Source organism: Kryptolebias marmoratus, linkage group LG11 (assembly GCF_001649575.2).
Source record: "Kryptolebias marmoratus isolate JLee-2015 linkage group LG11, ASM164957v2, whole genome shotgun sequence".
Lineage (NCBI taxonomy): Eukaryota > Metazoa > Chordata > Actinopteri > Cyprinodontiformes > Rivulidae > Kryptolebias > Kryptolebias marmoratus.
Window position 1 is genome coordinate 9,576,380 of NC_051440.1, and position 23,120 is coordinate 9,599,499.

General features: G+C 39.7%; 1 protein-coding gene across 2 annotated transcripts in view; it reads left to right on the top strand.

Annotated features, from left to right (window-relative positions):
* Nucleotides 1-23,120, top strand: part of LOC108230038 (A disintegrin and metalloproteinase with thrombospondin motifs 20-like) — a 93,104-nt gene that overhangs the window by 11,240 nt on the left and 58,744 nt on the right. Inside the window, exons 3-9 of one of the 2 annotated variants that reach the window (XM_017405842.2) lie at nucleotides 1,206-1,365; nucleotides 12,066-12,319; nucleotides 14,767-14,850; nucleotides 15,326-15,450; nucleotides 15,551-15,591; nucleotides 15,842-15,947; nucleotides 20,417-20,563. In XM_017405842.2, coding sequence (XP_017261331.1) covers nucleotides 1,206-1,365; nucleotides 12,066-12,319; nucleotides 14,767-14,850; nucleotides 15,326-15,450; nucleotides 15,551-15,591; nucleotides 15,842-15,947; nucleotides 20,417-20,563 — 917 coding nt within the window. Of the gene's footprint in view, nucleotides 1-1,205; nucleotides 1,366-12,065; nucleotides 12,320-14,766; nucleotides 14,851-15,325; nucleotides 15,451-15,550; nucleotides 15,592-15,841; nucleotides 15,948-20,416; nucleotides 20,564-23,120 lie in introns of those variants that run through there. The other variant, XM_017405844.3, reaches the window with a different exon arrangement.

Sequence of the window (23,120 nt, forward strand, 5' to 3'; positions counted from 1 at the left end):
AGACTTGTACCCGAGACTCACCTAGCTCTCCTTCTCTTGCAGACTCTCCGGATACCGCCCACTGTATATAGCTATCACCCTGTAAATAAAATCACTTACCTTTACATCCGTCTCCGTGTTGGTCTTGGTCTCGCTCTCTGGACAGAATCTCCTGGTTTACGACAGACTGCAAATATGATTTAGTGAAAACATCCTCTTCACTATTAGTTTCTCCGGGAACGCATTTGACACAACCTCTTTTATGTATAAAAAGACAACAATATTGGGTCACATAACATCAACCCACTCTGCATTTGTCTTTGACACATAAAAAATCATATGTATGGCTAAAATGTATTAATGTAAAAGAATTTTGTTCTTACTTTGTTTGCTATGAAATAGAGAGTTTGAGTATTTCATCCACAGAGGCTCCTTAGAAGCAAACAATTATGTGACAAGACATTGGTAGTGGAAAATGTGCAGATTTGAGTTTCTGGGGTGTTCTTTTTTTCAGTGCATTGTTTTTACAGGCTAGTCATAACACCTCAGCTTAAGGCTTGTAGCATTTTTCAGGAAGTGAGATTTGTATAAAGGCATGAACAAATCTATTACTTTCTGGGAACAAATATGGTTTGTTTCCACATCCGATCGGTATGTTTTCCATTGTCAAACATTCATCACTTTTTGGGATGTTGCCCTAAAGATAACATTCCTGGGACCAATATCCTGCTTAAGTGTTCGCATGTAAACATCACTGTACCTCATGGCTGGATGAAGCACTGTGAGAAACTAAGCTGTCAAATCAATATTATCATTCTTCTGTCAGCAGCTCTGTCCACATATGATGTTGTCACTCCTCCCACTGTCAGAGTGTGAGGGGAAATGCATTTTTGACCAAAGTTATGAAGAACACTCCTCAGGTAACAGCCTGTGTATGAATGCATACGACAGATTACGCAATCACAGTGACTTTCTTACACATTTATAAATGCATAAAACGCTTAAAATTTGTTGCAATTTTTCTTGATTTGATTGCTAGTGAACTATGATGGACACTTCTGAGTCAGCATGTTTCAAAAAAGGTTTCTGTGAAAGTGGTGCCCAGGGCTAAAACAGAACAAATTTAGTCTGTCAACATCCTCTGTCAATAAACCTGTAAACTCAACCCGCACAGCAGCGTGTGCAAGTGTCTGCTTCATCAGTGATGTCTCTTTTCTTTCCTACAGATTGGAACCTTTACGACACAACACGGCGAATACTTCTTGGAGCCTCTTTTAAATGCTGTGGGGGAGGAATATGATGAAGAGCACAACAAACCCCATCTTGTCTATCGAAATGAGAGGAAAAAGAACATCTCGAATCCTGGTGAACCCTGCGCTGCCTCAGGTAACAGACAGCCAAACCAGCCTGCCTGTAACCACCGTCTGTCTGAATTTCACCCACAGACACTTACCTTTTTATTACCTGCATTCACTTTCTGACTGACGGCAATACAGTACAAACTATTTTCAGTCACAGGTTTTGATTTATGGGGCACCCAAAATATTTCAATCCTGACTAAGAGGGGGTTAATGAAAGCTCCTCAGTTTAATTAAGCAAAACTGGGCCCAATTCAGTTTTGTGAAGTGAAGTGTTTTTACTTCACTTCTGCTGAAGCATTCACTACCAAGTCTGTGGCAGAAGCACAGATGAGGGTCGAAATAATCACTTTTTTAGTTTGCAGTTCCATTAAAAAGAACAGGAGACGTTTTTCCGCTTGGGAGTCCGCTTGTAAGTCCCCCCCAATTTCATTTGAATTTTTATTGTTGAGTCCTTTGGGTGGCACAGAGCCAGAGGAAAGCAGTGTGACGAAGTGAAGTTCACCTCAATGGAAGACCCTAAAGTTGTCCTTAGAGGCAGCTTCGAGGGCGGCCTTTGTTGCGCGATGCAATAAATCTTTTATGTGCAGAGCGCCTCAGTTGTTTGTTGTCTGAACCCCGTCTTTGTTGTCCGATGGTGGCCATTGTGAGTGGCGGCGCTTTAAAAATCTCAGACTAGCCTGATGGGCCAGGCCAATACCATCTTAATATGCTTTGGTCTTTCGCTCTTTCAGTCTGTGTGTGGCAAACAGACTGAGATGGACGGTCTCACTGCCCCCACTTTTGGACTTGTTTAAATGCACTCTCTTGTCAGAACCTGGTGGGTTAACTCTGCTTGAATGACTTTAGATGTCTCAGGAATATTCATTATCCTTGCAGAATTTCTATTTAATTTATATTACGCTGGGAGTCTTTAAGAAGGAAAAACTGTAAATGTAGGAGACACCTGTCGGGCTTCATCAAAGGAGGAAGCAGGTAAACAATGAACCGAAGGATTAAAAGGACTGTTGATCCTGAGTTGGGATTATGAGGTGTCCCAGGCTGAGGCTCCTCAGCTTTATCAGATAGGTCCCTCTCCAGATGTGGTGATAAATGGGCTCTTTGAAGGCCACATTGAGCCAAGACTAACAAGCCTGTCCTGGCTTTTTAAGGGAAGAAGAGCAAAGCACGCTGCTACTAGCAGGTTCGATGTAAACACTGACTTGGCACGTGGCGTTCTGCTTGCAAAACACTTGCAGTTGCTGCTCCTGGAATTGGGGCATTTTCCAGCTGAATTTGAACAGTCTTCTCTTTTCTTTACTTCTTCTTTACTTTTAACTCAGAGCTGTATGTCTGTCTCTACAAAGTCCTGTCCTCTTGTTTCTCTATAAAGCTTCACTGAAAATAAATTAAAAAGTTTTATATTTGTAAAGTTTTCAGCCTTTTGGGGACAATTTATGTCTACATTTGACTGAGATTGGGGTAAAGGAATGTTACAGAGTAACAGAGTAAATGCTTAGTCAGTTTGGTAGTCAAACCTATAAGTTACTATACCTTTCAAGCCATTTGTATCCATTTGATTTGAGTTTGAAATTACTGGATGGCTTGAAAAAAAAAATCAACAAACTGTAGCAAATAAGATTTTACTGCCTCCAAAAATACCAATGGGTTGAAACAAAACTACAAAAGTCCTGTGTAACAGAAAATATGCGTAAGGGTAAAAGATTACATTTTTATTTCAGTTTTGTTTTTGCCAGAATGTTTGCATAACCACACTTATTAATTCCTTACAAGTTAAAAATTACAATTTTCTAATTTATCTTCGTGTAAACATAAGCCAAAACCCTCTCGTGTTGATATGAAGTTGATTACAGTATTTTTGAACAGCTATAAAAGCAGTCTTTGTTAGGGTCACTCATCCTATGGCTCCTTTATTCTTTTTTTCCTTCTGTGTGTCTGTAAAGAGGGCTCTTCTTTTGAAGCAAAATTGCAACCAGGATTACAGAGTGCTTAGATAGGTTGGAGATTTTGAAGAGGTTTGGAGAATTTGAAGCCCTCTTAGGTTCAAACATATGGAAATGCCGAATGGTCAAGTGCACCCACTTGTCATTCAGTTTCTCATACTTGTAAAAAAAAAAAAAAAAAACTGTTTCCTTTACACATTTACCAGTTGGTCGATTTTGATTATTCTCCTTTTTTTTTTTCTTTGTTTGCATGTCTTCCTGAAAGAAAAGCCACTTTTGAAAACCACAAAAGTGAAAATACAAACCACAACTTCAGCTATCAGGTCAGAAATATGTCTGCTAAGATATCAATTTCCCTTCCGATATGGTGTTCCTGACTTCTGCTTTAGTGCAATAACTATAGAATAACAAGTGGAAAACCTTTCACCATAAAGCCCAAAGAGTTTCCAGTCTCAAAAAGTGTGTTGACAGAAAATGGAGGCTATGTGTCCAAATAATTGTATTTAAGTGAGGTAAAGTTAAACTTTTCAACTTTGTCATCTTTGACACATTTAAATCCTTGACTTTGTAACATATGTGCCTCCACTGGCTGAGAGATGTCAGAAAGAAGAGTGGACTGATAAGAGGCGGTAAAGCGGCAACTTGATGGAAAATGATATTCTGTTATTTCAGCAGTCAGGAACCTGTCTTCAGGAGGTTTCTTTTCTCATTCTGTCTTCACGCACCACTGATAAAAGCACCTTGCTGTCATTGAATGAGCTGTTGAATGGATGGGAGTTTCACATTCATTTGTTTTCAGTGCAAAACTGAAAATAAGAAATTTGTCAGCAAATCAGTAACAGCTGAACAGCCTTTGCAATACGTTCTCACAGACTGACATACTTAGCAGTTGCATCAGCTTTCTTCCTCATTCAGCCAACCTGGGTGGCGGAAACGCTGTTGGGAATACCACTGGGGTAGATAGCTGTTGAGAGGGTGATTAATGTTTAAAGTTACAGAGTATCTTGTTGTGCCTGATTCTGGATTTCAAAAGCGTTCAGAAAAGAAGCTCACTGGCTCAGATCACAACAGAGCTCCAACCTTTACCGGCACACTCTACACTCTATCTGTCTTTGAGCCAGCATACGAATCCCTGTGTTGTCCTTTGGATGAGAACACAAGACAGATGAGGGTGACTGCAGATAGGGGTAAATTCGTCTCTCTCTCCCCTTATTGCGTTCGAAAATCCATGTGAAGACAAGCAAGTGGGGAAGGGAAGCAGAACCAAGCTGTACTTGATGTCCATTTCAACATCTGAGGTGTTAAATGTTTTCTAAATTACTTATTAATTAAAATGGAATATATAGAGAACTTGACAGCAAACAAAAATCTGAACATGTAGTCAGTTTTGGCTCTCAGACCTTCCCTATTTTAATGGCCAACTCAGGACAGCAGGATTGATGAAATTACTGCTTTTGATAACAGCAGTTCTTGGTACACATAGTGTTGGTGCAGCTTGATCCCTAACACAACTAGAGTTTAGGATTCTTTTCTTCATGCTCACACTGTATGTGTGATGGTAGTTTTTTTTTTGTTTGCTATTTCCTCTAATGCCTCTTTCAGGCTTTCACACTCTTAATAGAGATCAGAAAAGAAGTTAGTTTGGGTATAATAATCATTCAGACACCGCTACTCACTGTAACATCTGGCTTTGGACAGTTTGAAACTTCTGAATGCCCTATGACTCCAAATCCTTAGGCTTGCCCTCATCCTTCTTGAACTGACGTAGCACCTATTGTTGCGAGATAAAAAGCTTGTCTGTGTTTTGTAAGTGTGCAAATAAGTTGTTTGTGCATGGATGTGTGTTTGTGAAAGTGCAAGGCATCTCTTTCGACTGTCAGTAGATAAAGTGCCCCACTTAGAAACCGAGCAAGCACTACAGAGGAATGAAGAAGAAGCTTCTTTAAGCAGCCTCAGCCTGTGCTTCATTTATTCACCAACCTTGTTCCTGAGTTATGCAGTGGCACCTGCCTTTTCCCAAGCTTCCACAGTTTTTCTTTATTCATTTACACATTCTTTGGAAAAGTAGTTTTCTCAACTGTTGTATTGCTGTTGGTCCTCCCAGAAAATAAATAACATTTTTTGTCCAACCACAGAACCACAGAATTTATTTGAAAGTCTTTAATAGGAATCTTTATTGTAAATCAAAAAATGTATTTTTCCTTGAGTTTGATGTAAATCTGAGGAGACATGTTCTGACTGCAGCCTGCCACAGCTTTCATACACAGCATGACAGACGGTGTGAGCTGCTAATAATTGCACTTGTTGTCATTCGATGTTACAATAGCAGAATCTCTGGACAGAGCTGAAAAGAGCTACAAGTAGTCAGTAACTTTAATAGCTTCCATGTGTCTGTCTCTCCTGAAGCCTTGGCCCTGTTGAACCCAATCTGTTGTGCTGTCACAGGGGTTCCCACGACAGATTTCAGCCGGGGCTATTTTCTGTCACTGTCTACTGTCTGGGTATTCTCAACAGATGTGGGCTCAGTGGGGTGATTAGCACAACCGGAGTGACGGTGATTGATCACTTGGTGACATGAGTGATAGTCAGAGGTGAGAGGCAGTGACAGGTGGGTGGCTGTATCCTACTGAAGTGGACGAAGGAAAGGCAATTTAAAAGACTGTCTAGAAAAACATCAGCATCACTGCCTAGAGCTCTAGCTGATTATTATCAGAGAGAGAAGACATCACTCAAACCCCTGACCAAAGATCATCTGTAAACCATCTAGGCCAAAGGTGGTTTGGGATTTTAAGCAGGTTTTGGAAGGTTAAGGGTTAGCTTGTCTATACTGTTTGTGTTAGAAAGCAATTACTTATGTAAAGCTTACTTACCTCCTCTGGCAATCAGCTACTGTGAAACAACTGCTGGAATCAGCACACAAAACAGTTTCTGAAGCAACACGAAGGGATATCGCCACTCTGCTCCGTGAAAAACTTTTTATTTTTTTAATTGAAGATTTCAACCTGAGCTGAGATCAGTCATATGAAGAAGTCAGTAAAAGAAACAAGACTGAGATCTTCATGTCTTTCCAAAAATAAAAGCTTTTTGTTGGCACCTGAATGTACATATTTAATGTCATCTCTGCAATAACAGCGTCATTTTGCTGGACTTTTGTTAGACTTCTACCCTCTAACACTTCTTTAAATCTCCTGCATTTGTTTTCTTGTGTGAGACTGGCTAGGAAGAATATATAAAAAAATCAACAAAGAAAAAAATAGTCTCCTAACAGTTGTATGGAATAATGGGAAAAACATGAAAGTTTGTTTTCTCTTATGGTTTTCCAATTTTAATAGTTTGCACACCCACCAGCTAATGATCATATCTGAATCAATGTCTTTGAAGTTAGCTATCCAGTTTCATAATTTGACTAAAAAACCATCTCCAGATTTGTGTCTATCAGCATTAGTTAGAAAAAGTTTATGTAAGTGTATGTGAGTGTATGACTGTGTATTATTTGTGTATATCATGTGTATATTATGTATGTATATATGAGGTAAAAAACAAATGCTCTGTCAGTGCTCAAAACCTTGTACCTTTCAGTGGGGTCAAAAGGTGCACCACTTTGTGTTTAAAAGCCTTCTGCAGAAGAAACAATTTGTTGTCTTTGCTTCTCCCTGTCTAGCCACAAAATTGCTCTTAATTGTCTCCGTGTCTGCAGGAGTTGTAAAATTTATCCCTTCTTGAGTCCCACTGTCAGGTAATTCCAGCAATCAGACTGTCTGACCTTGTGTAGAGCCAAAGCTCTACCTGTAAAATCTGGGTAAACTGTTCATTTAATTAGTACCCAGGGAATCTAGCTTTAACTCTCAGCAGCTCTCTGTAAAAGAATGTCCATTAGTTCAATGATGAAATGGAGGTTTTCTTTTTTCATTCACTTGACATTGATACTTTTAACAGAGACATGAGTAGATCTTTGATTTTGGTTGAAATTTCAGAGTCCTTTTGCGCACACTGGTGTACATGAACAAGGTCAAACATAAAGTTCCTACAATTAATGTAGACTTTTGTAGATGCTCAGACTCAATTGGAGGACCATATTTGTATATATATATGCTGAGTGTTAATGTGTATGGGACACCAGGTGTGCAATTTCATATCCAATTAACTAAATAGAGGGACATTGTTATATTGTTTTGGTTTGGTACTATACCAGTAGAAACAGTGGTATCTATTGCATGTTATATGTGGATTACCTGTGGAGTGTTTTTGGGCAGTTTGATGAATGAGTAATGATCTGTTGATCTGTTGTCATTTTCGTGAACGAGGCACATTATTCCTTTCAGTTTCTGCCATTTCTTGTAGCTGTGTTGTTTTATTGTCTGCATGAGTTTAACACAGTCCAGAGGTACAAAAGAAGATCAGTTTCTTAAAACTCAATGAAATGATGCAGTGGTCAGTGCTGTTGCCTCACAGAGGAAGGTGCTGCATGTTAGGTTAACGGTCAATGTACCCTTAAGCCAGTATCTCAATGGGCTGCAACTGTTGATGACAATTTGCAAACGGCATTCGCGAGGGAATTTCCGAAAATGTCTTGAAACGTTTGCAAGAGCTCTTCCTTTTTTTGCTTGAGTAACAGGTCCTGGCTCTTATGGTTCTGAAACTTTGAATATGTTCAGAAAATTTGCACATCTAATTTTCTGTCAAAATAGTTTGAGTCATTGCAGGCATCTGGAACCCTTCCCAATTTTTTTCCCCCATTTTTGGCTGCTCCTTTCTGCGGAGAGGTCAGCACAGCAAGCAAACTTGCATGAATGATTTGGCAATTGTTTTTCGCCGGATGCCTTTCCTGACGCAACCTGGGCTCAAACCTGCTTCCTCAGAATTACAAGGCTGCTGCACTGGCCACTGGTCCCCGAAACCCTTCTCAATTTATCTTTTGTTATTTCAAATTAGTATAGTTGTTGATATGTATGCAAACTCCCCAGCAACTTTTGGCCCAAAATTCACTGGGAGTTTATGCAAGATGTTGTTCATTATGATTCCAAAAGAAAATGTGTGACTTTTCTCAGAGTTTTGTGTCTCTAATCAGTCCCCAAACATCACAGCCCAGTGAGATACCACCTTTAGGTGTGAGTGTGTATGGTTGTCTGTCTAGTGTGTCCCTGCATTGGCCATGTGGTGGACTGGTGACCTGTTCAGAGTGTACTCTGCCTCTCGCCCGCTGACAGCAGGAAATAGGCACCAGCCACCTGCAACCCTGAAGGGGGTAAAGCAGTTATGAAATATTGATGGATGGATAGATGCAATAAACCCCAAGTCTCTGTCTGTTTACTTACAGAGATTAGCTTTAATACTACGCTCTCCTGTTCAGTCTAGTCAGAGTTACCAGGATGTTAGCAATAAAATCTTTGGACCCTTTTTGATTGTTAAATGAAGCTTGAGTGGATGAGGGTTGGTTCCAAAAGGTTAATCAATGTACAGTATATGTAGGCAGTAAGTATCAAAACAGCAATCAGGAAGATCCCATGGGGCATGCTTGTTCCACTGAGTAAAAAAAGTGTTTGTAGAAACATACTGTATGTATACCTTTACCATTTTCATTAAGTCAAATCTATTTGTGCAGTTAGTTGTTCAACAATAATTTGCTACAAATTTTATTACAAGACACCACTGCAGTTGCTGCAAAATAATACATCTACAGAGCACGTGTCCTTACGCATGTCATTGTATTGATTTGTTTGTACTTACATAGTTTCTTTTAGTGTGAGAATTCAACACTGGAATTGAGATCCTGCTTTGAAAGTACTGATTCTTAATCTCTTTAAAGACTCAAGGTTTAAATTAACTTAAAGGCATTGTCTTTAATGGACGTACAGTATATAGCTGTAGGGTCATGTAATTTTTTGCTATTTTTAGAATAAATTAATTTTAGATTTTTTGTCATGAATTTGTAGACTCCAGAGATGTGGGTGTATTTGTGATGCAGAAGTGCCCGCTGAGTGATGTCATGTGTCTGATTGTTCAGTAGATTTGTGCAGTCACCCCTGTTGTCTAATGGTGTAAGTGGCAGCTCACTACCTAGTGGGAGGGGGATTTCAACTTAAGGCGATTTAGAAAAGATTGTGTGTGGCTAATCTGGACTGATTCAAAGTCTGTTCTAACCAGGACCATACAGGGTTTTTTTTTTCTTCCTCTTCTTTTTTTCCAGCTCAAACTTACTTACTCTTCGTCTCAACACCAATTTGATAATCCTTTTGATGTCAGACTGCATTGATGAGTCTGTTTAAGGGGTTTAGTGTCGTGGACTTGGACTCTGGGAGGTTTTTCCTAGAAAATACTAAGCTCCGTTCTGGCCCAGCTGGCTGGACTGTATGCATGGGCACAGACGGGCTTGGCTCTGGCTTGGTTGCTGAGGCTGGCATGGGGCTGAGCCTCACACCAGCAAGAGCTTTGCACCGTTGTGCCAGAAAGTCACACTCTGCCTCGTGTGCCCACTGAGGGGCATCGCTTGAATGCTCGAGGAGCACATCAGTTGTATTTTCCTCTTTTCTGTCTTTTTGTTTTTTTGGCAAAAACATACACACAATCTGTCTTTGTTGGAGAGTATGGAAAGTTTGAGTTAAGTGAACACAATAGGACTCTTCACTGTAATCGGGTTATCCAGAGTTGAGGAGGTTGTTGATGAACTCGAAACTATGTTTGGCACAGAAACACTGGTACTCTCAGTTAATATCATTTGTCTACTCATGGCTGTGTGATCTTAAATTCATTCAGCAACTTTCAGATTTGAATGTTTTCTTAAATAAAACTACGTCTATGGATATTGCTTGCCACTCTTCTAAACCTGAATCAGTTTGATTTGTGATGAAACAGGAAGTTATAACAAAAAAAAATCTTGTTTTTGTTTGATGAATCAGTGTGTTCTCTCAAACCCCAGTTCATCGGGTTGTATTTGTTGTATCATGGCTACTCAAATTAGACTTCACCGGACCTAAAGACAATATGGAGCCAATGTAAGCGAGTATGTGCTCTGTATCACATGCAGCAATAAGTCACTACAGATGCTGACAACATAATGACCTGTGTGCTATACTGTGGGGTCAGTAACCTTGGCTTTAGCCAGAACAACAACATAAATCTATCAATTGCTGATTCGTTTCTGACCCTTGCTGAACCCTTTTTGTCCTTTATAGAAAGCTTAAAAGATTGTCACTCTGTTTTTAGAAAGGGGTGGGGGTGGAAAGCATTGAAGGGTTATCTCTCTCTTTTTTGTTCTGCTCTTTAGTTTTTGAATTGTCTTTCCAAACTCTATTTAGGGTGTGATGCTTTTGCCTGGATGTGTATGCCTCTGTATGTCTGTTAGCAAAATATCTCATGAACTGCTGGTTGGATTTTCATGAAACTTTCAGAATGAAATCATGGCTGGACAATTACAACTGATTATCTTTTAGAGTCAACCCACAGCCAACTGGCCCTAGAAAACACATTACTGACTATAAATCAGTCAGTTTACATATATTAAGCTACTGGTGTGGTAGTAGTTAAGAGCCGCCCCCAACACATGTGCAGAGCACTACTCATTGTGCCAAACCTTTGCTTTTATCTTTGAGATTAACTATTGGAGTCAACCCGGTTTGTCTGTTAGCAAAATATCTTATGAAACATTGTATGGATGGTAATGAAAGTCACAGAATGTAATAATTGCATGCATAGCTACAACTGATTAAATTTCTGGGTCAGCTCAGTTTGACCACAGCTAATCAACCTTAGCCAACACATAAATTGCTATAACTCATCCAATTTTACAGGTATTTAGCTATATGTGACATGGTTGTAGTTGAATCATTCACTATTCACGTAAAACATTTTATTCAGCATTTGACCAAAATGGCTATAACTGTCATTCCTCAATATAAGATGATCTTAGTTTATAACTCCAGCCTGAAAGTTGGTGGGCAATAGGCATTTAGGCCTTTAATTAAATCTGTTTTAATCTTGTTCCATCCATTTTCTTTTGCTCACTTCTCCTTTCTGTGTTGCAGGGAGTCTTCTTCCTTATCTCTCCTCCAATGCAAAATAAAAAAAAGGAAACAAAAATCTGCTTATGCTTATAATCTGCCCCTGTCTCCCTTTTTTAACTTAAATCTGTCATGGTGAAGGAATCTACCACTCAGAGCCAGCTCCACACGTGCAGCTCAGCTGAACAAACTGAGCCAGCTGAAAATGCAGCCTATACGCTTGTCATTCTGGCTGTAAGACTGCTGCTGGAGGCATTTATCTCAGGCCTGTAAAAAAAAATTGCTTCAACATGATACTATAGATTTGATTTGCTTCTTTTAGCATGATTTTTGGCATTCACCATATATTCTAGTACTGACCAGGGGAGAAAAATGGGATAGTTAAAGGATTTGTATACTATCTGCAGAGTGCATACTAAGACAAGTTCATTAGTAAGCCGGTAAAATATCATCAAGGGATTTTTTTTTTTCTGTTTGAGTAGCCTGAACTAAAACATCCTAGTTTTAAAGCCCTTCAGTGTCCTGAATCTCCCAGTACAACTGTTTTCCTACATACTCCAATGACACAAGAATTTATGGATGGTTTCTGCCATAAAACTTCAATGTGCTTCTGTTTAATAATTCAACTTGTCGATGTATTGTGCTTTTCCATTAGATGCAGTCTATATGAATTAAATAATAGTGATTAAATAAATGTTTGATTTTGAAGTTACAACATATTTTGGCCTGTTGCGATCTGAAAATTTATAATTGCAAAATATTTTGCTGCACTTTATTTGTGAAAACAGAGAACTCTCAGAGGCCGGTTGCTTTTGACAGCAGAGGGAACATGGGAGAGGTGCTGGACTCTCTCAGAGCCACAGTAGACGAGCAGCACATTTATGAGAACGACTCCACCAGCACCAACACCACAACCCATCAGAGACGCAAGCGCTTCCTCTCCTATCCTCGCTACGTTGAGCTTATGGTGACAGCGGACGCCAAAATGGTGCGACACCATGGACGCAACCTGGAGCACTACATCTTAACAATCATGTCAGTAGTAAGTAAAATAATGTTTCTAAAATTTTTTATTATTGTTGTTGTGTTTAGTATTTATTACTGTAATGCAAGCTTTAGATTATTACTATCATCCTGGTGGAGTAGCAGTTCTTTAAAGATTTTTTACCCTTTGTTTTTGTGTCTTAATGGGTATGTTGGCGTGGTAATTTGGGTTTATAAATTTAAGTTTTGAGATAACTATCCTTGATGAAGCTTTGTGAACTGACCAATAGTTTTTATTCTACATGTGTTTGCATAGCTGAGAACTATTGGAACATAAAGGAAACTAGCATTCTGTTAAGGATTACCCACTACATTATATGCCAAGGTTTTAATTAAGATCTTGCCCTTCATAGTGATAATTAACTAATAATGGTTGAAACTATTAATATAGGTTGAAGCCAGAAGTGATTTCTCATAGGATGGTCCCAATACAATTTTATTCTATACTTAAAAGAAAGGTCATGTAACACCATGACTCTGTGCAAGGTAGTAGGTGGGGCTTAAATCCTTCCCTCCTCCTTGTGCTAGTGCACAGACTCTGGTTCCAAAAAAATAACATGGCAGCTTCCGTAAACTGGGTCCTGCTGATTTCAGCTCCCAACAATGAAAGAAGGCAGTGACATTTGGTTATAATACAGACAGCCAAAACCTAAATTTTGCCTCCTCGTCCAAAAACGGGGGTAACATCTTAAAAAGGTTAAAAACATGCTGTAGATTTGTCTTTTCAAAGTTACTTCAAAGTAGTGCTCAAAATTTAGCAACAGCCATCTGCCTTTTGTTGTGTACAGCAAATTCAACATTGAGTGAGCAAGTGGAAAATAAAAGCTCAGTCAAACACAAAATGCAGAACAGTTTGGGCATAAATAAAAAACAAAATGCCTTTAACAAAAAGTTACAATGCAAACATGTTCATTTTTGTGTAATTTATAGAGCCAAATTGTGAGTGTTTCCTGTTTCAGATTTTGCAGTTTTGACATCTTGGTTGTAAACCTCTGAGCGACCTCAGCGTGTTGCTGCATAAACCAAAACAACCCTGTTAATAGACTCGGTCCTGACTCAGCATCCTGAGCCTTTATGAGTCCTAACCCCGATGGTTAGAGCAGCTGTTAATCAGTCCACTCACACTGTGACCGGCTGTCTAGGAAAAGTATGTAAAAGCAGGCTGGTTTATCAGTCAGGCCTGAACTGTGTGTTCCTTCTGCCATCTCTCACCACTTTGACTGACAAGCTTGTTGCAAACATTCATTAACTGATGAAAGAGTAATGATTGTCAGTAGAGTGTTTTTCCTATGAAAAGAGTGCAGTTAGAGTTAAATGTGTCAGTTTTAAACTCCCAGGTTTGACGTCGAAGCAAAAGCTCTGCTATGCATGAGTCCAGTGGCAGGTGTTTAGATTTGGAAGTATAAAAACTACAAATGAGCTGCAGGAGTTCTGATGAGAACCTGAAACCAGGTATAAGACAGAAACAGGTAACCAAATATATAAGTTTGAAGACACAGGAAGGAAGATACAGTCACACAGCTCAAATGGATAAAATTCAGGAATATAATGTACGCACAGAAAACAAGATCAACTTTATTGAAACTAAAGACTTAAACCAAAAACCAGGACAGTGTCTCTTACTGTTCTTCTGACATAAGAAAGTAAAAGATAGCTAAATCTTTTTTTTAAATGTCTTTTTAAAACTGAGATTTTTTGCAAAAGATGCCCATAAGTTGATTAAAAAATGACTTAGATACCTACTGAAAAAGCTGATCTAGATATTTTGATATGCTATAGATGCCGTATCTTTTTGTTTTCATTTGAACCTCGAGTTAAAAAAATATATTACTGACACTTGTCATGTACCTACAATTCTTCTAGCATTTCTTTTCTTCTTTCTAGATTTTAATTTGATTAATTTGTTATCAGATACTCCAGGCTGATGTCCATTAGACATTTGACAGTGAGAGGATACAGACCAAGAGCCTAAATGCCACAGTTAGACATAATGTTTGCAAAAACAAGCTAGGCTGAGGCCATGTTTGCGCCCCTTAGGCTAAGACAAGCTAAATGTTTAAAGTGGACTAATGAGTTCCTGTCATGAGGCCGGACGCAGCCTCAGGAGACTGCAGGCCAACTGTGACGGGGGTGCTCAAGAAAAGGAGAGGTGGGGGTGAGCAGAAATGTTACTAGGCTCTGAGCTTCAGCTTTGCTCAGGTTTTACATTTATTTATTTGGTTTATAATTCTGACAATTAAACCTTACCCAGAAGAAGGCGTTTGGGCTTCGTTTTGAATGTATTGTACCATTTCTAGTTTGATTAAACTGAGACCAGAGTCACTAGAATAAGCAGTTGGTTTCTTATTCTAAGAACTCTGTTTCGAGAAGTATAGTAGTTTATTTTACTACAATTCTGGCAAATGTTGCATTTGTTTTTGTCTGTGTGTTTTGTCTTTGTTACAGGTAGCAGCGGTGTACAAGGACCCCAGTGTAGGAAATCTCATCAACATCATGATTGTCAAGCTAGTCATCATCCACAATGAACAGGTGAGCGCGGGGTCCTGAATGCTCCGTGTATGCAGGTCTTCAGCGTGGCTGACGTCATAACAGGTGTCTCTGGCTCAGCCTTTTGTCTGTGGGGCCTGTTTGAAATTACACTGCATTTCTTGTCAGTCTCAAGTCTCATGAGAGGTCTCCTTGAGGAACAAATGAACAATTGTAAAGCACCTGCAAGCGAGATGTTGCTGCAGGGATGCACTGTGCTTCCTTTAGTCCCTAAAAGGTTTCTACCTATTGACTTAATTTTGGTCTTGTTAAGAATTTACTCAAAACCTTTGTTATGAAAAGCTGATATATAACAAGTAAGAGACAAAACTGGAAGAAATCACCAGTAAATCATTTGATCTGCGTTGGAGAACTGACTAACATGTAGGAAAGCTTTCATTAAGCACCTCAACATAAGATAAGATAAAAAGTTACTTGTAGATTATTGCTTTACTGACCAACACTGAACCAAAAACAGGAAGGACCCACTGTGAGCTTCAACGCTGCCACCACTCTGTACAACTTCTGTGTCTGGCAGCAGAGCCAAAATGTCGAGGATGACAGCCATCCATCCCACCATGACACTGCTCTCCTCATCACAAGGTACACATGCTTCTACTATCCCCCAGCTTTGGATGGAAATCCAACTTGTTCATGCAAACAGATGTGTAAAAGTTTGTCTATATTTTCCCTTTTTCCTTAGGGAAGACATTTGTGGTGCAAAAGACAAATGTGACACTTTAGGTAAACCTTTTGCCTTTTTTTTTCCAAAATACCTTCACTTTCTAATTCCTTTGAATGAAGTTTCCATTTGGCTTGCCTCAGCTCATAAACTACTCAGTAATGAGTTTATGCCACGCTGTCAGCTAATAATATTATTGAAAATGAAGTGACTGAAGTGAGAGGGGGTGGAGAATGCCTAGGGTAATTTCTCTTAGAGATCACTAGTTTTGATATGACCTTAATTAATAGCTTTATGTTTGTGTGTTTGAAGGGCTTGCAGAGCTTGGGACCATGTGCGACCCGTTCCGCAGCTGCTCCATCAGTGAAGAAAATGGAATTAGTGCCTCCTTCACCATCGCTCATGAGCTGGGCCATGTGTAAGTTGCAGCTCACAGCCTGCAGCAACCCCTTTCACCCTGAACACACACACATCCTGCACACGCACACAACCTATCTCGCCCTTCGCAGCCAGCCTTGACAACAAAAGCCCACTTATAAAGAAATGTAGGGTGCAGCAGCCACAGGTGCAAAACATAATAAAGCAAAAAAACCTGACTTTTAATAACGTTGAAGCCCATAATACCTTCCTATGCAGCTCAGGAGTCAGTCATGTGAGATTTACCTTGACAATGACAAGCTTAGGTGAAATGTAGTATGGATATAATGGAAAAAGAAGCCTTTAATACAAACCCCTGTTTTCTCTTTATACTAGTAACTTTTACTAAAGCAGTATAAGCTATAGTAAAGCATCTAAATACAAAAAAAAAGAAACTAACATTCCTTGAAATAATGCATATTGTCTACTACACTGCATACCAGACTTTTTATTATAGTAAAGATCTTGTTTAATCTGTCAGCACTCAAGATTGTGATGGTGATGATGCTTATCTACTACCACACCAAATTCTAACCTAGTACTTGTTATACTGACTGAGTTATAGCCATTTTTGTGTTGTCTAAGGTTGATTAGCTGAGCATCCATCTTGGATTGGCTCCAAAAGGTTATTAGTTGTAGGTGTGCATCAAATGAGTACTGAGTGTTTTATTAAAATCCAGTGATTCGTGAGATATTTTGCTAACAGACAGACAGGTTTGACTCCAAAAGTTAATGGCAAAGTTTTAAACAAAGATCTTGTGTCATCTGTTAGTGCTTTTGTCACACCCAAGTTGTCACGACATTCATGTTTTGTAGCCATGTTGTTTTCCCAAAAAGCAAACATTGACACATGTTTCAAGTGAGACAAAGGCCTGTATACAATATCTGTCTCAAAATGACCAAGTCAAATCACATGGCTTGATCACTTAAATGAAGTGCTGTTTATTCCGAACATTCCTCTTTAGCAAAATCCCAGCAACTCACTCATTATGCCCTGTGGTTCTGATTTCAGGTGATTTAAATAAGGTGCAATTTGAGAACCAATGTTATCCAATGGCGTCCTGGATCTAAAGATTAAAACAACTTTTGTTTTTTCTTCATTTCTTCCTGCCCACCTACTTTGCAGAGTTTAATGAAAGTAAATAAGAGATTTTCTGTGGACATTGAAAAGGACCAGTGTCAGCGTCCGTGTGTGAGCCACTGTTTAAGAATGAAAAATATTCTTCTCCCTCCTCTGTCACGCTCACACATTCTTCCAGTGGAGTGATTGAACCAGAACAGCAGCAGATGGACGGGTCTTGCACCGTCCTTCCCCTCTTTCCCCTCGCATCTCATGTGGATCTGTTTATGTTAAAGTTCAAGCAGCTGGAGGCCCAGTTGGCTCTGAGTCCTGCCGTGGTTGATTGCAGCATTCGCAGGCGTGAGCCCTCCGCAGTGTTTTGCGCACTGGGAAAGCCAGTGTGAGGTTGTGCATGGAAGCCACTCAAAAGCATTGCAGATTAAAGAAAGATTTAGACTAGTGGATGGGAGGTCTTTCTCAGATGACTGCGAGGACGTGTGACCACTAATGACCATCATGGGGATTTTTACTGGCATGGTGCCTTCACCTAAGAGTTGTTCAAACGTGACATGGATAAGGATTTGTCAAGTTTTACAAGCATTGCGTGCTTTTATTTGAATAAATAGCTGTAAGACTTTCTTTTGTAAAAGAATATAACATATATAAAAGGTAGCACCACATAAATTTACTGGCTGGATTACCACAACAAGATTATTGGATGAAATGATTGTCATCATCAGGGTTAGGCATCAGTAACCAGAAGTACTGGTTTGATTTGGACATAGTTTGGTGCAAAACAGAAATTTGTATGTGAATGATTTGATTAGATAATTAAACTCTTTACAATACCCCATGTGCCCCTGCACCATGTTGCAATGACTGCCATGAATCACACTACAGACTACTACTGACTTGTGCACAGGCTGCCATTAACACCAAAGCAGAGAAGACTGTGTTTGCAGTGGGGCTGTAAGCAGGGGGCATGAATCGATGATAAGTGGCATTGCAACATGATCAGCAAGAAATCTTGGTTTTGCATTACTGCAAATCACTCCTCGCTGATGGCACAGCACTGCATGTATCTGTATGTGTTACCCTTCCTGGACAGTGCCCTGGTACAGTCTATCAACAAAATGATGCTTGTTCACACACAGTCTGAATATCTGTAGACTGTCTGTCATGTGTCCCAAATCTTTCCCAAATCAAACATGTGTGGGATTAGCTGAGATGCCAACTATTACCCAATGCTGATCTGCCAGATCTTGAGGACCAGTGACAACAGATGTGGTTTGACTTGCTTCAGAAGAGGATACAACAAATTCAGCACCAAACTGCTGCTTGTATGTAGACCTGAGGGGGTGCCACACCCTTCTAACATGGGACCAGCAATGTGCCTTAAATAGCAGTGTGAGATGGGGTGGGAATTCTCCTGTACGTTTGAAGTAATTTGGATGTGAGACTCACAAACTGTGTAGGAATCAATATTTTCCTTTATGCCAAAAATGCTCTGTCTGTGCTGAAGTGTTATTTTTGAGATTTTATTTGAGAAACATGTTGTTCTCTTTCATCTAATAGAATTGTGCACTTTAAATAGGATGGTGATGTACAAAGAGCAATGCACTTATTTTGTTAAGAGCTTTGAGTAAAAGAAAGCAGGCATTAATTTTATGACAGTGTGGATGCCATAAATACAGAATCAACTTCTTTATTGATCTGGGCATTAAAGCTGCCTGATTTATGACCTACTTACACTTAAAGCTTCTGATGTCAGGATTTTTAGCTATTAACTTTCAGATGTTGGTCAGAGAAATCAACATAACACTCTTGTGGCCCTTGATCACCCTTTAAGATATGGACAAAAGTGACTCTGTTGCATGCAGCATCATATCCCTTTATTAGTTTGCCATCTGCATTACTCAAAATCATCTATATAACCTGCAAATCCTGTTTCAGTTGGTGTTATTAGTGTTATCAAGCAGCCTGGTTTGTGTGTGCAAAGATTACTGTGCCAGAGGCTTAATTATTTCTTGGGTGTTTGCCCTCAGACCCTCGGCCCCTGCAGGGTGGGCCTCATGCCAGCCGTGCTAGATCTTGTTTGCGTGGCAGTAGGGACTGACCCTCAGCTACAGCTCAGTCTAGCTCTGGCCCACATCCTGTTATAAACATCTGAGACATCATGCAGCTGGATGGGTTCCTGTGTGTATATAAATATATGCGTGCTCATCTTTGCATGTTTTCAGGGGTTGTGTGCCAAACCACAGGACAAAACAGGACATTTGTCTCACTATTCAGGACATATGCAGGAAAAGCTGCCAACTATAAGACAGCCTGAACGAATCAATAAAATATACCAGGGACTGTTTTTCTGTAGGGATTTTGCTTTAGTGTTTGGTAACAAAAAACAAATGTTAAAGTGTTTACTGATATTTGGACCTATAAACACTACAATAAATGTCACTTCAGCAACTTTCAACTGTACTTGCAATTTCAACTATGATACTGTTAAAAATGCAATCAAACTTCTATGCATTTACATTGGAGTAGCATATAAATGTGTGCTATGGTACACAATATTACCACCCCTAACTCTTCTCTGCATTAAGCCCCTGGAGAATGTGAGTTGGTGAGCTTTGGCCTGCAAGGGGTGAACTGAAGGCGGTTCTAAGTAATCAGCATGTTGGGGGTAATAGATGCTGATAGATGGAGAATGACAGTTTACGTAAAAAGTTGCACCCCCTACTTGCCACTTTCAGTATTAGTGAGGCTTTTCTTCACTATCAGGATAAAAACCCTTAAATAAATTGTTCAGATCTTTTGAAATGGGGTTCTTTGAAAATATTATGGACACATATTATCTTACATGCTGTAGTTAATTCTTTTGAACAACCTTGGAGAAACAGAATTTAACTCTGACTGGGTTAACAGGCTAACTGCTGTCCAGCTACAGCTAGTTGATGCTGTCACTTTTTGCGCTTGCAGATAACCATACAATTGTATGAAAAATAAGGTAAAGCAAAAGTGACAGTAATGTAAAGGTTTATAAAAAAATATTTGCATGTAATATGACATTTTTGAGATTTGTTGATGGAGCAGCAATCTACTTTTTTCTATACTGCCACTGTCCCAACCCACTACCAGTTGGGTTTCGGAACCACTAAGTGCCCCTATCCCAAAGTCAGAATCCTCAGAGTTTGAATTAATAATGATAAATGTGCATCAGATCTGCAGCATTTAATCCTTCAGTGAGTTTTTATGTTTTTAATGTAGTGTATTAAATGTAATGAACATGTTTTGTATAGCCCACAGACCTATCCTAACTTGTTTAAGGAAGCAATATGTCCCCTTTGAGATACTAAAAATCACTTTATGTATTTAACCCCACTTTTTCTTCACATCCTTCTTTGATCCAGGTTCAACATGCCTCATGATGACAACCCCAAGTGCCGCGAGGCAGGCATGAAGCACCAGTATCACGTCATGGCCCCAACCCTCAACTATGACACAAATCCCTGGTCATGGTCCAAGTGCAGTCGCAAGTACATCACACAGTTTTTAGAGTATGTACATCCGGCTTCTCTTTCCAGTTCTAAACTGACTTATATTTCACACAAATGGGCTTCTCTCATGCAGCAGATTGATGTGTTTTTCTTTGGAGTTGGAAGTAACTTGTGTTGTGACGTACCTAGGAAAACAAAAGGCGGCTAAGTTTCCATCAGTTCTGAAGACGGGTCAAATCAATGTAAACCTTGTGGAGTTGTTATTGCCTGGTGTTGAAAGAGTATTTCCTGTTTGAATCTAAGGGGGCTGCCTCAGCTGACCTGAGCAATGGATCTGCTGCAGTCCTTTGGCTGTCTCTCCGCTCAGGCTGACCGTAACATGCTCACTACAGCTTCCTTTACACACTCAAACTAGAAATTTGGTAACTCCTACCCCACAGCATGGTTAGTGATCCTTATGAAGGACTTCCTTTTAAAATGGGAAATGTCAATTATGGTTACATCTTCCCTTGACAAGTCTTTTTTCAATCGTTCCCTGGTTTCCACTGTTAATTGTGGAAGTCTCACAAAGAACAGCTTTATTCTTTTTGACCAGATGCATCTTGAGAGCAGAGCGTTAGCCGATGTCTCACTTGGTCTTATAAGGTTGCACTTTGCATAGTTTCCAGTGAGCAATGACATCAGCATCAAGTGGTCTGAATAATAAGACAAATCTCTATCAGTCTCTTTAGCATTTTGACTGGTCCATGACAGCTTTGGTGGGATAAACCAGGAAGAAAATGCATATAAAAATGCCATGCGGGTATGGGGAGATTAAATCAGCACACGGTCTGGTGTGGGTGCTTCAGTGGTGGGAAAAGCTCTTGAGAGTGAAGTTTGAGAGCTTTTGAAGTCTGTTTCAAGCCAACAATGGGGAACATTGATTCAAACTAGCATTACGGCAGACCTGCCCCTGCTCAGTGGACTGACCTGGTCAAGTACATCAATGATTTGACTGCCCATTCTCCCTGAAGAACAAATTCAATCTGTGCCGCTTTGCTGGTAGGTCTAAAACACAAAAGATTACTCCACCTCTTCCACATTTACTCTCAAAAGGCAAAGGATTCCTCTTCTGCTCTTCTTTGTCTCACCTATGGTGCAGCAATGTGCACTGAAGTCCCGTACCTGAAAGTAGATGAGAAGTGCCCTATTGTAGTGCAGTGTTACTGTGTATCAACAGCCACATAATGAAACTACTATTCCTTCTTTAGCACTCTGTTTGCTGGTTGTAATAACTCATTGTGCATAGATTTCTACAAGCTGTTTGATACTATAGAGTGATGTTCTTTGTCACTCAGCCATCTGCAGAAACCACCCGTTTGTGACATGGGTAAATTTATCCTGTCTGTATCTTGTACACGGACACTGTTTTGTTTAGCTTCATGTGACAAGCACACAATGGCACAATCAAAGTCTGCTTGTAAATCAGCTCACTTTCAAGTCTTCAGATGGCTGCCAGGTGTCGGATTTTATCTGGTGCCAGACAGAGAGATGGCCTTATAGTGTAAAATTTTTTAAGTGGGATTCTGTGGACAAGTTATAAGCACTCAGTATCTTACCTGTTTTAGATGGTGCTTCAACTAATCTCAGTTTAATATTACAGATTTTCTGTGAGAGGAAGTCAAGCTAACAGGTAGTCTGAGTGGCGCCGAGACCAAAATGGGTCGCTGCTGTTCTAAAAAAACTGCAGTCTCATATATGTCAATGTGTTTCATGTGAACGCTCTTTTAAAACCTTTATGCCAGCATCATTTTTGAATTACACAGGTATTTACTTTGAAGACAGTGTTATTCAAAACATTTCATTCTGCGATACTGTTTCACATGGATTTGGTAATGTACCACAGATCGATATAGTGTTCAGACTAAAAGACCACAGACTTTCATGTAAATTACAATGTAAAAGTGAATATGCTTATAAAACAGTGATGCATGAACTCATATAAAGGTTTTGAGACCAAAGCTGCTTTAGAATGGCAGTATTCTGCTTTAGCACTGACCGTGTTTGGAATAAGCATTAGTTATTCAGGCCTCTCAGGCAGGGAAGATACTGACTGCTCACTATCTTTCCATAGATCCTTACTTCAAAATGTTCAAGCTATCTCTTGAACTGATATTTTTTTCCTAACAGTAAAAACACAAGTTTCAATTTAAAAAAGGCCAGAATGACTGCTTCTTGTTTTGGCAATCTGTCCTTGTCTTTATATTCATACGTTTTGAGAACAGGAACGCTCTCTTGACATATGACCAGCCGCTGACAGACACTCTAATAAAAGAACATATGGCTCTTTGACAGGCTGCACTTTGGCTTTCATTTGCACAATTTCGACTGTTGCTGTTTTTTCTTCTTGTGCAATCACGCCCCTGCGGGCAGGCAGCATGCGCTGCAGTTTCTTCCAGTACCCCTGGAAATGAAAGGGCAAAGAAACAAAGTGACTGTAACCCAGTATAATCCCGTGTAATTATTGGCCTGTCACATCAGCTGGTGCTTCGTGGAGCAGGTGCTTTGGCCGCTCAATCCAGGATGAAATTTGTCAGAGCGGCGCAGACATGTTGAGTAATTACCCATCTATATATGT